The sequence below is a fragment of the Megalops cyprinoides genome, chromosome 3 (genome assembly GCF_013368585.1).
Source record: "Megalops cyprinoides isolate fMegCyp1 chromosome 3, fMegCyp1.pri, whole genome shotgun sequence".
Classification (NCBI taxonomy): domain Eukaryota; kingdom Metazoa; phylum Chordata; class Actinopteri; order Elopiformes; family Megalopidae; genus Megalops; species Megalops cyprinoides.
The window spans coordinates 41,341,518-41,356,063 of NC_050585.1; the positions used below are offsets into that span (position 1 = coordinate 41,341,518).

General features: G+C 47.5%; 2 protein-coding genes across 5 annotated transcripts in view; both read right to left on the reverse strand.

Annotated features, from left to right (window-relative positions):
• Positions 1-531: 531 nt before the first annotated feature.
• LOC118775346 (eukaryotic translation initiation factor 4E-binding protein 3-like) lies at positions 532-7,066 on the reverse strand. The gene is made up of 3 exons (XM_036525228.1): positions 6,662-7,066; positions 3,309-3,494; positions 532-668 (listed from the first exon to the last, which is right to left on the reverse strand). Exons 1-3 carry the CDS (start codon positions 6,792-6,794, stop codon positions 637-639), a joined length of 351 nt encoding a protein of 116 aa, XP_036381121.1. The 5' UTR covers positions 6,795-7,066; the 3' UTR covers positions 532-636.
• A 2,468-nt stretch (positions 7,067-9,534) lies between these two features.
• ankhd1 (ankyrin repeat and KH domain containing 1) overlaps positions 9,535-14,546 on the reverse strand; it is a 52,310-nt gene continuing 47,298 nt past the window's right edge. For 2 of the 4 annotated variants that reach the window (XM_036525227.1, XM_036525225.1), the window contains exons 30-34: positions 13,961-14,134; positions 13,177-13,431; positions 12,306-12,481; positions 10,463-10,627; positions 9,535-10,159 (exon numbers count right to left, since the gene is read on the reverse strand). In XM_036525227.1, coding sequence (XP_036381120.1) covers positions 10,100-10,159; positions 10,463-10,627; positions 12,306-12,481; positions 13,177-13,431; positions 13,961-14,134 — 830 coding nt within the window. In that variant the 3' untranslated portion in view covers positions 9,535-10,099. Of the gene's footprint in view, positions 10,160-10,462; positions 10,628-12,305; positions 12,482-13,170; positions 13,432-13,960; positions 14,135-14,546 lie in introns of all 4 variants that reach the window. The other 2 variants (XM_036525226.1, XM_036525224.1) reach the window with 1 other exon arrangement.

Below are 14,546 nucleotides of genomic sequence, written 5' to 3' on the forward strand. Positions count from 1 at the left end.
ACAGGCAGGAAGAGAAACAATGACAGCCTCTCTTTTTGTAACTGGATTTTATTTTACACATTTTTGTCCTTTCTCCTTGCAGCTGTGCTGTCTGGCATGGCAGAGCGCGTACACTGCCACCACACACGCACAGCTCCCAAAGTAGACAGGTGACCCCCCCCACCCCGATCCCACCCTGTCCCGCCCCCTAGCATTAGGGCCACACTCGGCAGCGAATCAAAGGCCACCATAAATAACGAAAAAAAAAATGACTGTCTGTAGTCATCTCCTGCATAAACATAGATTATGCATTCATCCATGTATTTAAACAAAGTCGCGAATGTACAAAAGGAAAACCGTACAGTGAGCACAGGCAGCTCCAGCCATCCCCGGCCTCCTCTCCCTGTCCCCACTCTGAGGAGGAAACCGCTGCCCTCCTCTGTCTGCACAACACAAAATCCACTGCCTTCAGTCACAGGGACCAACACCCTGCCATTCACAATGCCCCCGAATAACCAAAAAAAAAAAAAATAAGTACCTTTACATTAAAAAAAAGGAAATAAAAACTGAGAAAAAGACGTCCGGGGATCTGGAGAGACCACAGGGACGTCGGAACAGAAGAGAAGCCTTCTCCAACTGGAGGCCGATCTGGGGGGCTCACATGTCCATCTCGAACTGGCTGTCATCAGCTGCATAGAGACAAGAGGGGAAAGAGAGAGTCAGCGCCTTCAGACAGGGGGACCAGACAGCTGATCCAGACCCTGCACCTGACCCCTTGTATCGCATTGAAATTCCACAGTATAAAGTCAGAAAGTGCAACTCATATGCATGAGAGCAACAGGGTTAAACAGAGTTGTGGGGGTTTTTTAATATTGATCTAAAGTCTTTAGTAAGTACATCTAAAAACAATTCAGGAAACAGCAAGGGGGGGGGGGGGGGGTAACCTGTACATAATCACCATGGTCAACTTGAGGCATGCAGCCAAAATAAAGGATTTCAGCAACTCCTGTGTGTAATCCACTGCCTTATTCAATCATTTATTTATACTGATACTCACGTGCACCTGGAATTACACCAGGGACGTCCAAGCTGAAAGGACCCCTTCCGAGCACAGACTGCAGCGTGCAGGGTCTCTTTTTGTGAGCAGTTACTGGGAACGTTAATTTTTCACTTCCTGGTCTGAAATGTTCGGTTTACTTGGGGATGGTGGGAAATTGGATGGATTAATGTCTCAATTGTTTTCTTATTCCTTTTTATTGTTTTTTTTCCCTACCGTTTGATTTAATCTCTTTAAAACTTCTCTATTCTGTACCCTTCAACAATATTAACCCAGTACTTCCTTTGGGAATAATACTGTACCTGTTCCCCTGACCTTAGTAATCTTCCACATGTGGGTTACCTTTTTACACACACGGGTGTTTTCTGGCTTTGAAAGCACTGCTTTCATTACACAAGGCTCCACGGGCTTACAGGCTTTTACTTTTTAAAGGCAAGTTAATGTTCAATCAGGCGAGTGCTCAGTGACAAACATACATCAACCATTGTAATCATCTGAATGACACTGCACCATTCAAGCTCAGAAATGTCTTTGACAGCCAGGGTTTCTTCTCTTCAATTGTGACGCACTTTTCCAAGTGAACAGTTTCAAAAGGGACCTCATGCAGTGCATGGGTATTCATCTCTCTAAAAAAACACGAGACAATAAGCCACTAGAAAGCCCAAAGCTCTTCCCAAGATGCACTGCAAAACTTTAATACAAGGTAAAACGGTACAATGACCAGTGACATGAGCCAGGCTAATGAGATTTCAGCTTCAATCATTTTCCAAGGGGAGACTGGGACAAAGCATGATAGTCAAAATGTCAAAAATGCTACTGCACTTTGGAGGGGGGTTAGAAGGTAACCGGGGACAGAAGTTCACATCGGGACAACCAATCACAAATAATCCGCCATTTCCGAAAGCCTGGGAGCAGAGATGTTTACACATGTGACCGCTGTGGCACTGAACTCTATAAACATGACCATGAGACACGCCACCACATGCCAGAAACTTCCATGGTGCGCTCATCTCTGCTGTCTTTGTTCTTTGTACAGGACATGTGACCTCTGTTTATACACCCCAGGCATTTGACTAAAGCAACACCCTGACAAATTTACTTTGACACTACAGTGTGTCACGAAACAAGGAAATCTTGGGATGAGTGACGATCCCTTGCAGAAGTATGGCTACAGTGCCTTACTGTTTGGTGGATTGAGAGAAGAGAGTAAAATGCCCTATTGTGATTGGTCAAATACCATGTTTTATTGATCGGACTGGGATTTGCCAGCCCAGCACTCTGCATGAGATTTGAACCACACGGAACTCCCTCTGTGACAAAGCTACACCAGAGGATCCAATATCACCAGGGTTAGCTTCCAATGCCAAGGGTCGCCTCTGAGGACTTAATTTTGCACAGAATCACTGATCATTGTATCATTTAGATGGTTCATCGTCCACACAGCTTAAAGATCAGAGAATCAGTGGAGGCTTTTGTGCAGTACAAGTTCTAAAAAAGGTCGACTTCCCATTGAGGTGGGTAAACGTGTACCGATACAAAAACAAGCATGAGATCTTTTATTTATCAGCTGTTCTCCCTTCCTCCTGATAAACCCAGAACTATAAGATCAGACTGGTTGTTTGAAGGCCTGAAATAGAGACTCTTTCCACCCTCACCACACCAACAGGGAGAAATCCCCACTTCTCCTGGCGGCCATAATAAACGCACGTACTGTGGGAGACAGATGGTCTGGAGACAGGCGGGGGGAGGATCGAATGAGCAGGGATATTTTTAAACTCAGTTTGCTGTTGCTAGAGAGCCGAGGAGAGGAACGTGGTTTTCCAAAACAGCCGAGGAGTCTGGAGGGACGCATCATGCCGATCTCACAAAGGTGCACTCTCCCTCTCGCTTTGAAGCATTACACTTTTCCACTGCACCCTCGCCTCTGCACGTTCTCAAACAAACGAGATGCGCGATCGAGCTGCAGAACTGGACACGCCGTTCCGTGCCCTTTGAGGAAGGACGCTCTTAAAAACGTCTCTCTCAAGTCTTACTGGGAGCAAACGAAGGGACCAGGCGCTTATGTAAAGGATTGCTCTTAAATCAGGGAGTATGCATACCCACGCACAAAATATACATCCCTGGCACAAATCTGTTTGAGAGGGGATCAGGTGCACAGGTGAGAGAGAGGCCAGGGGCAGGTGTTGTGTTTCCATTTAACAGGTGCTCCAACATACAAAGAAAAAACAGGGCACCCAATAGAGACGCATGTGGGGGCGCTAGGTCAGCTCACCGCTCAGGTCCTTGCTGCTGCTGCTGCTGCTGTTATTGTTCTCCTCCTGCTCCTCCAGCTTGCCCAGGGGGGCCAGGGAAGGGATGGTGACCCCAGGAATCTGGGGGAGGCAGCAGGGGGGCGTGCGGGCGATCGGCGAGTTCCGACACTCCAGCAGGAACTTCCTGTCGTAGATGACCCTGGTCCCTGTAGGATGGGGGTAAAGTCTTACTTTACATTACACCACACTGCATTATTGTCATTTAGTAAATTCTCTTATCCAGAGTGACTTACACCTGTTACAGTTTTTACATGTTATCCAGCTAGATATTTACTAAGGTGACTGCGGGTTGAGCATCTTGTCCAACCTTTCAGTTACAAGCGCTGTTACTTACCACTATGCTACACTGCTGCTACACTTCTTAAGAGAACTGCAGATTAGCCCTGTGCCACCAACACCAACCTTGTGCACACCAGCAAAAATCACGAGCATTAATCAGGGACACAGTGACCCGCCGTCACCCTGTCCACATACAATGCATTCAGAGGGGATGTGGCTCTGGGGCCCTGTAGCGTGGTGCGTGTGGGCCAGAGAGGAGGGGGGAGAGAGGGCCGTGTGCGTCTGCATGTTCTCCAGCCCGCTTCACCGGGACACATGACTAAGTTTACCTCAGCTCTCCGTTTTTTTGGCAGGACCCCAATGTTCTGCAGTACGCTGTGGTTTGAACTGCGCTGTGCCTATCAGCTGCTCCTCGGGACAAAAAACATGTTATGCAACGAGGCTGTTGTGCAGACAAAAGGGATGAGGTGGAAAAGGAGGGGGGAATGTGCTGGAATCCTAGGTAGGAGAGAGGTGCAGTGTCACGCAACCACCACTAGGTGGGCACCATAACAGGGTCATTTTCTTAGCCTCTGTCACCCCAGCACTGGAATGAATTTCCCCACTTTGATTTACAACTGACCTCACCAGGCTATACCTGGGTTTATTTGACTCAAATCTGCCCTAATCTTCTTGCTGAAGCAATACTTGTAGTCCATATGTCTGACATTTTTTAGTAGTAAAACCTAACCACAATTGCGGTTTATACTAGAGATTTGACAATCAGATGTGTCTTTATGTTAGCAGTGTTGGTATTACTGCACATGCTTATTTTCCTTCATATTCTACACTGTAGTTCCTAAAGCTATGTAAACCACCCTAGCTTGAGGGCATCTAACATAATAATGAATAATCATATAGGCTAAATCCTCTGCATTAGAAACTGGAATGTCCAGTCTGCCCCTTGTCCCAGGAAAACCTGGGCCTCTCCCACAGAATAACTGTGGAACATCCTGCTGGATCCGACAAGACCCACCAGCCGCAAGAGCCCTGGTCAGTTACACTTTTAATCGGTAACCCCTCACCACTGATCAGAGCCACTGAATTATACCAGCCCCACCCCAATTAGCTGCTCCAAAAGGGAACGTTACCCCAACAGAGGGCCCATATCAGAGGGATGACATTTGAGAGACACTCGAACCTGTGGTGCCCGTTTCATTACGCCACTCCTCTGTGGTGCTGTAACAGATACGGAGAAGAATCAGAGGTCTGTCCCTCTGCTGATGAGCTCCAGACCCAAGCCCTTGATTTCTCCCCCTCCATCTCCAAGTCTCTGATGTCCTCGCCCTCTACATTCCTGTTCCTCGAGCACATATTTCCGGCCCCTGCTATGCCCCCCCCACCTTAACTAGGACAGACTGTTCACTGAAATTCCTGAAACGTAGCCCATCCCCCCCCCCCCCCCCAAACCTGGCCCCACACCAAAGACTGTGTGTGCATCTCTCCCATAGGATGTACACCCCCCCCCCCTCCCCAAAGGGGGTTCACAGGTCAGAGGGGCTTGTTCACCCTGCACCAATAGCAGCGCAACATCCTGTGCCACATTTGATAAACAGCAGCATGCCTTTCCGAGAGTGCACAGGAGGCCATTCTCCTCTCTCTGGAACATTATGCAATGCTAAGGCTAAACAGGTCCAGCTCCACAGTGAAAGCTAATGTCCGTTTGGGATAAACTGTAAACTGCTGCTGTATGGCTGTTGTGAATCTAAATGAGAACATTGTGAATGAAAAAGAGCAAGTCAGGGCGCTTCTGCCGCGGGGTGCGGGGGTTGACACTCATTTAAATATTTCTGAACATCAGCTCAATAAATATTTTGATCGCGGCCGGGACGTCTTAAGACTTCTGCAAATAACTAAATAAGCTGCAACCCCAATGTTCGCCGCTAGAAGGCGACGCTGGCAAAATGTTGGCACAAACCACCGAAAACAACTCCCGAGTTTTAAATTGTCCCTGGATGACTCTTCATTAGATCTCAGCACTGTTGATTTGTTTTGCTTCGATAGTAAGAACCGGACAGTAGTTTATTAACGTTCGAGTCTTTTCCCAGTAAACAGGGCAAAATAGAGAGGCCATTTGATATTTGTAAAGCATAAATAATACTTAAATTCACACCCTGTACTTGACAGCTAACAGCCAAATAGGCTATTACGAGCTGGTAACATTCGTCAAGTGGGCTAAATTCAACAGCCTCAAAATTCGGGACAGAACGTAAAATGTAGAGTTTTGAAATGTAGAGTGAAGACAAATGTTTAAATTTGCTAACGCAGTTAAATGACAATTTGAATAGTGAAGGGAAGGGTGAGACCGGGACGTGGTGCGATGCTGTAGTTTTAAGCAAACATTACGGGCTGCATTCATGCGACCCCAGCACGGAGCGGCCATTCAGCGCCTCGGCGTGATCCATGCAGTTTGGCACGTTTCTGTTCGCGGGGGGGGGGTGCTGCCCCTCTTGTTTTTAGCAGCGAGTGTAACGTGGAAAAGTAAAGTGACTTTTTGAGTTTTGTCATGCAGTTACGTTTCCTGCTTAGATCTCATTGCTGTTTTCTTCCTGACCATAAGCTGTAAACACCCCCCTAAATAAATAAATGAATAAATAAAAAACTGGCCAAATTGTATTGTATTACTTCTTCCCATTCTTGATTGTAGGTGATTGAAAGAACTCTACCATACAATGTTGGTTTACCGTCATCTATCACCTACACAGCAGAAAAACGCATCGGCTGGTAATTAACATATGTCAGTAGCCAATTAGACAATAACATTCACGTGGAACACAAATTTAACTATTAACTATTAACCATTTAACTATTGTGCCTTCCGCTCTCGTCTCCTCAGCGATTCTATCCTGCGCGTGCAGACCACATGATGGTCCGTGTTTAATTGCCATTTTTCCTCATGATGACTTTTAAAGCAGTCCGATTCTGCCTGGACAGGTATAGCACGGTAACTCTCCCTCGACGATTAAAGCCCTGCGAAGCGGAGAGGGAGCCTTACCTCCGGGCGTGGTGGAGAACAGTGTGCCCCCGGGTGTCTGGCTGTAGCAGTCAGGTAGCTGGGACCAGTCTTTCAGGTGCAGGACCCGGGTAGGAATGGGGCAGCTTTTGCTCGGCTTGCAGTTGGCGGACATGGTGCTTTCCTGCCGATAGCTCTTGGTCAAGCAGATCGAGCCCTATGGATGGCTGGATTTTGATATATGAACAAATTAAACCGACCAACAAAAATAGTTTCTGCCGGATTAGAAAAACTTATTAACCTTACACAAAACTGTGTAAAAAAACTAATCAAACGTACTGCCGAGGAAACGTTGTTCCAATTAAGAGATCTATACTTGTGTAGGCAACGAAACTTCAAATATTTTTGATGCAAACGTGGTACACCGCCCTAGCCCGCACTGCAACACCCGCAGGAGAAAGTGCGAGCTAGCGACCATGTGCGCGTGTATTTAGAGCTGTGAGATAAGAGGGGGGACGGGACTCGCGGCTCACGTGACGAAGGACTCACGCATATCGACGGCTGTGAGCGATGCGAAGCGATCACAGTTTTAAACGGGTCATGGCAGTGTTCCCGTCGGGACCACCTGCTGATATTCCTGGAATGTTTTTATTCACACACACTGCACCATGCTGCAGTGGCCCCAACACCCAGAAACCGACCCCTCGCGCACCAAAACTTTGAGCGTCTGTGATACATAGTAGACTGACGCGAACGTTAGTCTCAGAAAGTGTTTCAAAGCCAACTTTAAAATGCTCGCAAAAGTAAATGAGGAGGGGGGGGGGGGGGGGTTACTCGGTTATTTTGCGAAACAGATACGTTGGTTCAATTGCACGAGACAAGAAAAACTCATTTATTAGTCATAAGAAAAATGTGTTAAATTAAATCAGGGAGAAGTTCATGGACATACAACCAATATATATACGTGCTGAAAGTACACGTAACAAAAACGTAAAGCGAAAGATACTGCTCCGTCAACCCCCACCCCCACCCCGAGGTAACAGGACTGGACAGCTACATTAGCCCCCCTGACACACATAGGGCGCTATACTATCTAAGTAAGTCAGTGGCGTTGAAGTGACGCAGGCAGGGGTCACGCTCTCCGCAGGTGTAACATTCCCATCCACCTTAAAGTCATGTTTTTTTTCTCCCAGGTGCAGATAACTAATTTCTTCTCGCGAATTATCTTTATGCTACTTTCTTCCCCAAAAACAAGTGACGTTATTGCCCGATTAACCACAATATCGTGACAAATATATTGGCAACCTGACAACACGGGTCCCAAAACATGACCGTTTAATTATTACAGTACCGTTGGCTTTACAGTGTTTAAAGAAAAAACTGTCTGCCCTCTTCTGTATTGTATATCGCCCTACATAACTGATATACCACAATTCAGGCAGCTTTAGATCAGCTGGTTCTCATATATTACTTGTTATAATATTAAATAACATTTTAAATAACGGTCAGGAAAAAGTTCCTATTTGCTTATTTGCCGAGATTTTTATGGGGTTGTATTTCTCCAATACCTTTATCCAGTGAATCTCCGTGCATCAGAAGATAAAAGCGCAGCATAAAAACAGCTAATAGACAAGCACATATGCAATGAACAGTACCAAGACGCAACTACAACTGATTACCTACAAGACCATCGATTCGGGATGTAGAGGATAATATATTTGTGAATGCGTTGAATGTTACATTTTTGCATACATATTGCATTTTCCTATTCTCACTACTTTATTATGAATATTGCTCTTGTCTCATAATTCTCATTGAATGGTCCTCAGTCTAAAATGTGTTCATAATACGCCTAGTTGTGAACATTGTCGTTCACATGTTGTGGTAAGCTGTTTGTTCTTTCACGCTGTCCTATTCATTAAACCCCAGACATTTTAAGAACGGGGGTGAAGGTAGCATTCATATTTATTCAGAGACAGACCCTGTCACCCCTAAAGCCTGACCACGTCTGAACCCCTTCACCTGAGATCACCACAAGGATCCCCTCCTCCATGGCCAGACAGACCAGCATATTTCATTGACTGGGCAAGTCTAAAAATAATTTTCAAGAGACATTTATATTTCTAAGAGGCGAGTTATGAATGTGGGATACATATTAGATTGCAGAAGAGCCCTATCTTGGTGCGCGCTGTCGCTGGGAATTTGGCACCTGCACTTTCATGTATGCACTTGTCCCACTGAGGCACGGCGACGTCATCAGGGCAAATAGCGACCCCTGCTGGCCAGTACAGCTGAGTACAAATCCTCTGTACTTACGAGCATCTTGAACAGGAATATGACGCTGTTCCTCACTAAGTTTAGCACTGGAAAGCCCTTATCCTCAATTATCAAGCAATTAAAAAGCTAATTCGATAACACTCCGTGTTTCCATAAACAGCCCCAATGCAATGAGCGTCATACAAGACCAAGCACCAGCTCTCTTTCTTGCTTTGCATGCTGTGGGAGCATTGTTGAAGGGATCACGGTCTTTCAGACATCTGGCCAACCAGTATCTCCGTCAAAGCAGGTCTTAAAAGACCTAAGAAAACCACTTGAGCATGCTTTGAGAGCTCCCGCTGGCTTGATGCAGGAGGTCTGAAATGAAGCATCTGTCCAGCTATGATGTGATGATGAGTGAAAACGTAACATTCAGCCATCGGAGAAAGGACTGAAAAAATAAAAAGGAGAATTCAGTCCCACCAAGACGGCTTGCCGCGTTCCATCTGAGTAACTATGAAACTCTGAATCCCTTCCACAGTTTAGTGTTGCCTTAAAAAAAAAAACACTTTCACCCTGAGCTAACATGGATGTCACAACAGTGAAGCCCTTTATGGTATCAACACAAAAACGAGCCAAACAGGGGTACAGTTCCATCTTTTTATTGAATATTAAGGTAAATATTTCACATTAATACAGGCTACATAAAGTAGAGCCACTATACGACATGAAATTTACTCTCATTTTAACCCTTTTTTTAGTATGTAAACAATTATACATGTATTTACCACTCTAAAAGGTCTGATTTCTCTCTTTCTGCAGTAATCTAGTTCTTGGCTGAGTATAAATAGCTTACGGTCCTGTTGAGCCCTGCAGACCAAGAACAGTTTATGTGGGTTTTTTTTTCTTTTTTTTTTTTTAAGTCAAAACGGCTACACTACGCAGAGAATGTATCCTGTTGAACAGGCAATCGATTTGTTCATAGACAGTGGTAAACAGATCACAGCCCACACTGAATGCTTTTCCTTGTAGTTAGGCACATCAAAAACGGTGTCCGTCCTTCCAATTCTTACTGTTGCGTTATTTTGCTTTTTGTTTGTTTTTTTGGGACACTTCTCGGTTAACCTCTTTGTAATTTCGGTTGTTCTTTAAAGAATTTTGGGTTTTCGTTTACTGGTCCTATGCCTTCTCGATCGCGATGTCGTTTTCTGGTGGTGTTGCTGTTTAGTTTACGTGGTTCAGATGGACGTTGCCGACATGCGGAGCCCATGTACCAGGCCAGACCTGAAACGAGAGGGAGGTTTCCATCAGTCACAGCCTGGCTGACAGAGTGGGGAGTCAGGGGGGCTACAGCGGAGAGGTAGGGGCCGTAGTGGTAAGAGAGGAGGCTACAGGGGGAAGCCAGGGGGGTAGTGGGTAGGCAGGGGCTACAGTTGGAAGACAGAGGGCTAAGACTGGGAAGGTAGGTGCTATGGTGAGGACCCAGAGGGGTTTAATGGGGAGCCAAGGGGCTGTTGTGGGGGAGTAGGGGGCTACAGTGGGGAGCCAAGGGGGGGTCATGGGGTACAATGGCAGGGGACCCTTCACCTGCTGGGGGTCTGAATTCTCTGCAGAGTTGGGGACGACCTTGAGGATGGGGTTCCAGGCGGGGTCGGCAGTGTGGAGGCCGTTGTACATGGGTGCGCCCGGCCCCTCTGCCATTGGGGGGTGAGGGGGTATCATCGTCCCGCCATACATCGACATGGGCAGCCCCTGTAAACGCAGAGCACACAAAATGGCCACCGCCATTCACCCACTGCAGAGACCAGGACTGTGGTCTGCGTCTGGACACTGGGCTACAACTGCTGCTGCTGCAGCGTTAAACAGAAATCAGCACATATGAGCTCAGCCAGTCAGAACCCTTTGTGAAAACCGCATTTTTATTTCTATGACAGATCAAATGCTGAGGGGTAAACATGAGAGGGGTGGATGTGTAGCGTAGCGGTAAAGGAGCAGGGCTCGTAACCGAAAGGTCACAGGTTCGATTCCCTGTTGGGGCGCTGCTCCTGTACCCTCGGGCAAGGCATTTAACCCAGAATTGTAAATATCCAGCTGTATGAATAGATAACAAATTGTAACCTATGTAAGTGGCTCTGGATAACCGCATCTGGCAAATGACAAGAATGTAATGTAAACACGCTACCATTTAACAGCTGGGCTTTACTAAATATTCTGTAAATTATGACTAGATGTTCTGTTCCTGTGTTCCCTCTGTCCTGTCTAGGAGGTTCCTGTTGGTAACAGGAGGCTTCATACAGACGCTATGCTTTTGAACATAGCTCTTCCATTACAAGAGGGCAAGTAGGAACACTCACGGCTTCAACAGCAGCAGAGACAGATCCTATCAGTGTGAAACAGAGGGCTCACTACCTGGTCATAAGTGAAAGCCCTGTCGCATTACAGTCTCTAGTCCAAAATGCCAGCAAATTGCTGGTGTAGTCAGGTTCACATTGCACCAGGGAAAGCTACCTTTAACCTTTTCACTTACAGGTTTGTTTACCCCTCACCTAAGCTGTTACAGCACTTAAACCTTCCCCTCTGCACTTTACTTTAGGGCATTACTGGGGTTGTAATCATTTCACCTTCTATTCTGAATCCACTATGGGACTGACTATAACACTGTGTGCCAGAATCACACGTTGAGACATGCTACACTGTTTTCTTCATGTACTGTACCTTCCATGCCCTTATGTAATGTTATCTGTACATTCTCAGTCACCCTGAATAAGAGCATATGGCAAATGTAAAGGTAAATGGCAGTAGTGTGGTGTAGTGGTAATGAGAGCAGGACTCGTACCCACAAGGTTGCTGGTTCAATTCCTTTGGAGGAAACTGCCCTTGAACCCTTGGGCAAGGTACTAAACCCACAACTGTCAATTACCCTGATGTATAAATTGATAAAGAATAACCTATGTAAGTCGCTCTTGGGTGTCAGTGTCTGCTGGATGACTGATATAACTGTAGAGATTTTAAAGCCCATTTTCCAAACCATGAAGGGTTGAAAGGGGTTGAAAGGAGTTGAAAGGGGTTGAGTGGGCAGCAGTGTGGGGTAGTGTTAAGAGGCAGGGCTCGTAACCAAAAGGTTGCCAGTTCAATTCCCCGCTGGGGCACTGCTGCTGTACCCACGGGCAATGTAATTAACCCAAAATGCCTCAGTGAATACCAGGCTCTATTAATGGATAAAAACTATGTAAGCTGCTCTGGATAAGAGTGTCTGCTAAATGACAATAATGTAATGTAACGTCCAGCTCCCACAGCAGGGTGACGCCAGAACAGCCTTTGTGTTTGCTGGGGGGGTAGTTTTAGGGTTAGGGTTAAGGTGTAGTGGGAAGGCAGGGGCTGCAGTGGGGAGCCAGAGGGCTACAGCAGAGGGGGAGAGCGGCGCTCTGACCTTGGGGAAGTCCATGAAGCTGCTGGGCACGGGCTGGGGGAAGGTGTTGGAAGGCGCCACGATGCCGGTGTCGTCGCGCTCCATGGGCTGGTGCTGGGAGAAGGCCGACTGCTCCGGCAGCTGCTGGTGCAGCAGGTGGCTGCTGATCAGGGGCTGCGACCAGCCCGACATCGCCTCTGCAGGAGGGGGGTTAAAGCACGAGCATCACACTTCCAATTCATATCTGCTTAGGCCGTCCACATCTTTCAGGAAGCAGTCTAGCGTACTACCAACAGGTCCCTCCAATTGGTACGCTGACCTTCATCGGGTGAAACTTGCGGTGGCTCAGAGCGCACCGTGTTGAGAGTGCCGGCAGTCCTCGAAAGTGCACTCACTGACTGACAGCATCAGGGACTGCCACATTACACTGAAACCACACGCACGTGACACTAACCAATGCATGGCCATACAGCACAATTACCATCATGCCTGTTTCACTGTGTTAACATTCAGCACATATGAAGGCAAACCGCAAGCGACATGCAGACTGATTCTTTGTGAAGCACAAAGACGCATAATCTTTGACTGCTGTGGCTGAGGAACAAAACCGGCGCTTGTTAGGGACCCAATGTTAACTGCAGGCGACATCTCATAGGCGCATATACTGAATACTGATCAATGCTCATCTCTCACACCTCAAGACTCTGGCCACTCCATAATCGTAGGGGCAAAAGCTACACCCCTTAACCTGACTGCACACCTCTGCTACCAGGTGCTGCTGCTCAGCCCTCAGCTTCTTTAAGCATGCCTACAGCCAGTGACACGCCCCCCCCCTTTTCCAACCCCCCTCCCCAGGCCCCACTCTCCCCTCCCCCCTCGCGCTCACCCTCACCGGAGGCACTCCCAACGCCGAATGACCAGATGCCGCCCTGCCCGACAGGCGCAGTGTAGCTGGTGGTGAGCATGGCGGGGTTGACGGAGCCCGTCTGCCGGATCCGGGCCAGGCGCTCGGTGCCGATGGGCGGCGGAACCTTGCGGTCCTGCTGGCCCGAGCCGCTGGGCTTGGCCTGGATCATCGCCGGCGCGGCCGCGGAGACCGACAGCGGGGACGAGGCCCCGGAGGACACAGAGGGCACTGGGGACTCACCTGAGAGGACAAATGGACAGACGTGCAGTGAGACAGACCAATCAGGCGCAGTGGGAGGAGTCTAACAGGCCGATCTGACACACAGCCCGACTGAATAGGGAAATGGGCCCTACAGATCTACAGATAGCAATGAAACAGTGAAATCTGACAGGGAACAGTAATACTGCAACACATTTCCTATTTTTTCTTTCTTTTCAATGTTGTATTAAATTTGTACTGTCTTAATGTTTAATGTAATCATCTTGAAGAGCGGATTTTGTCCCTTTGAAAGTTTTAAAAGACACTAAATACCAGTCTAAGCCTACTTGCTGTTTTAATAGTGATTCATTCTACTCAAACAGATGCATCACCATGCTTCAGTGGTCCTGCCTTCTGTGACTGAAAACTCTACCAGGGTGAACCGGCTTCTTTTAACTTATATATACAAACACGCTCAATGTTGGAGACGTGTATCTTCTAGAGACACTTTCAGTCTGGGTGCTGCAAACACCCTAACACTACAACCCCCAGAAACCCTCACTCCTCGTACAGGAAGTGGAAGCGCTCCAGGGGTGTGGCGAGAAGTGCTGGCGGCTGAAGGAAGGCGTGCCCACGGGGGCGGGGCCCTGCAGGAAGACGGGGCTGCCCGAGATGCTGGTGGCAAAGCTGGTCAGCGCAGCCGAGGTGGAGATGGAGTTTCCCGAGGGGTCCATGGGGTGCACGCCTGGAAGGGCAGGAGGGCGAGAGGCTCATTTAGGGGATGCACAGCGTCCCACATAATTATCCCAATGGCATTCTTACAAAAAACACTAACATAAAACTCTACATATCTGAAGAGTTTTAAGCCTTTGTCGGCGACAGGTATTTTTCGAAATTGCTACAAGGCAGTCCGGTTACTTGGCAACTGATTTACTCAGGGTCAAGTAACTTCCTGTCTAGGTAATGACCTTAGCTAAACAAAACCTCATCTCAGTTCTGGACGAGCTAACATCCTACTCCGCCTTTCCAGGCCTCCTGCATAATTGTGTGTATGTTCTGCCAATTTAGAACCGACTGCAATGGGACCTCTCCCACACCAGTTTTGTCCCTGATATTAATCTATTCTACCTAGTCCTTTGCCCCTCATAGCAATGCTT

Excerpts from the sequence above, each read along its gene's own strand:
- LOC118775346 (XM_036525228.1), bottom strand. The coding sequence starts at position 6,794 with ATGTCCGCCAACTGCAAGCCGAGCAAAAGCTGCCCCATTCCTACCCGG. Across the intron at positions 3,495-6,661 it reads GTTCTCCACCACGCCCGGAG|GGACCAGGGTCATCTACGAC; the intron begins GTAAGGCTCCCT and ends CCCATCCTACAG. Across the intron at positions 669-3,308 it reads CAGCAGCAAGGACCTGAGCG|CTGATGACAGCCAGTTCGAG; the intron begins GTGAGCTGACCT and ends GTCTCTATGCAG.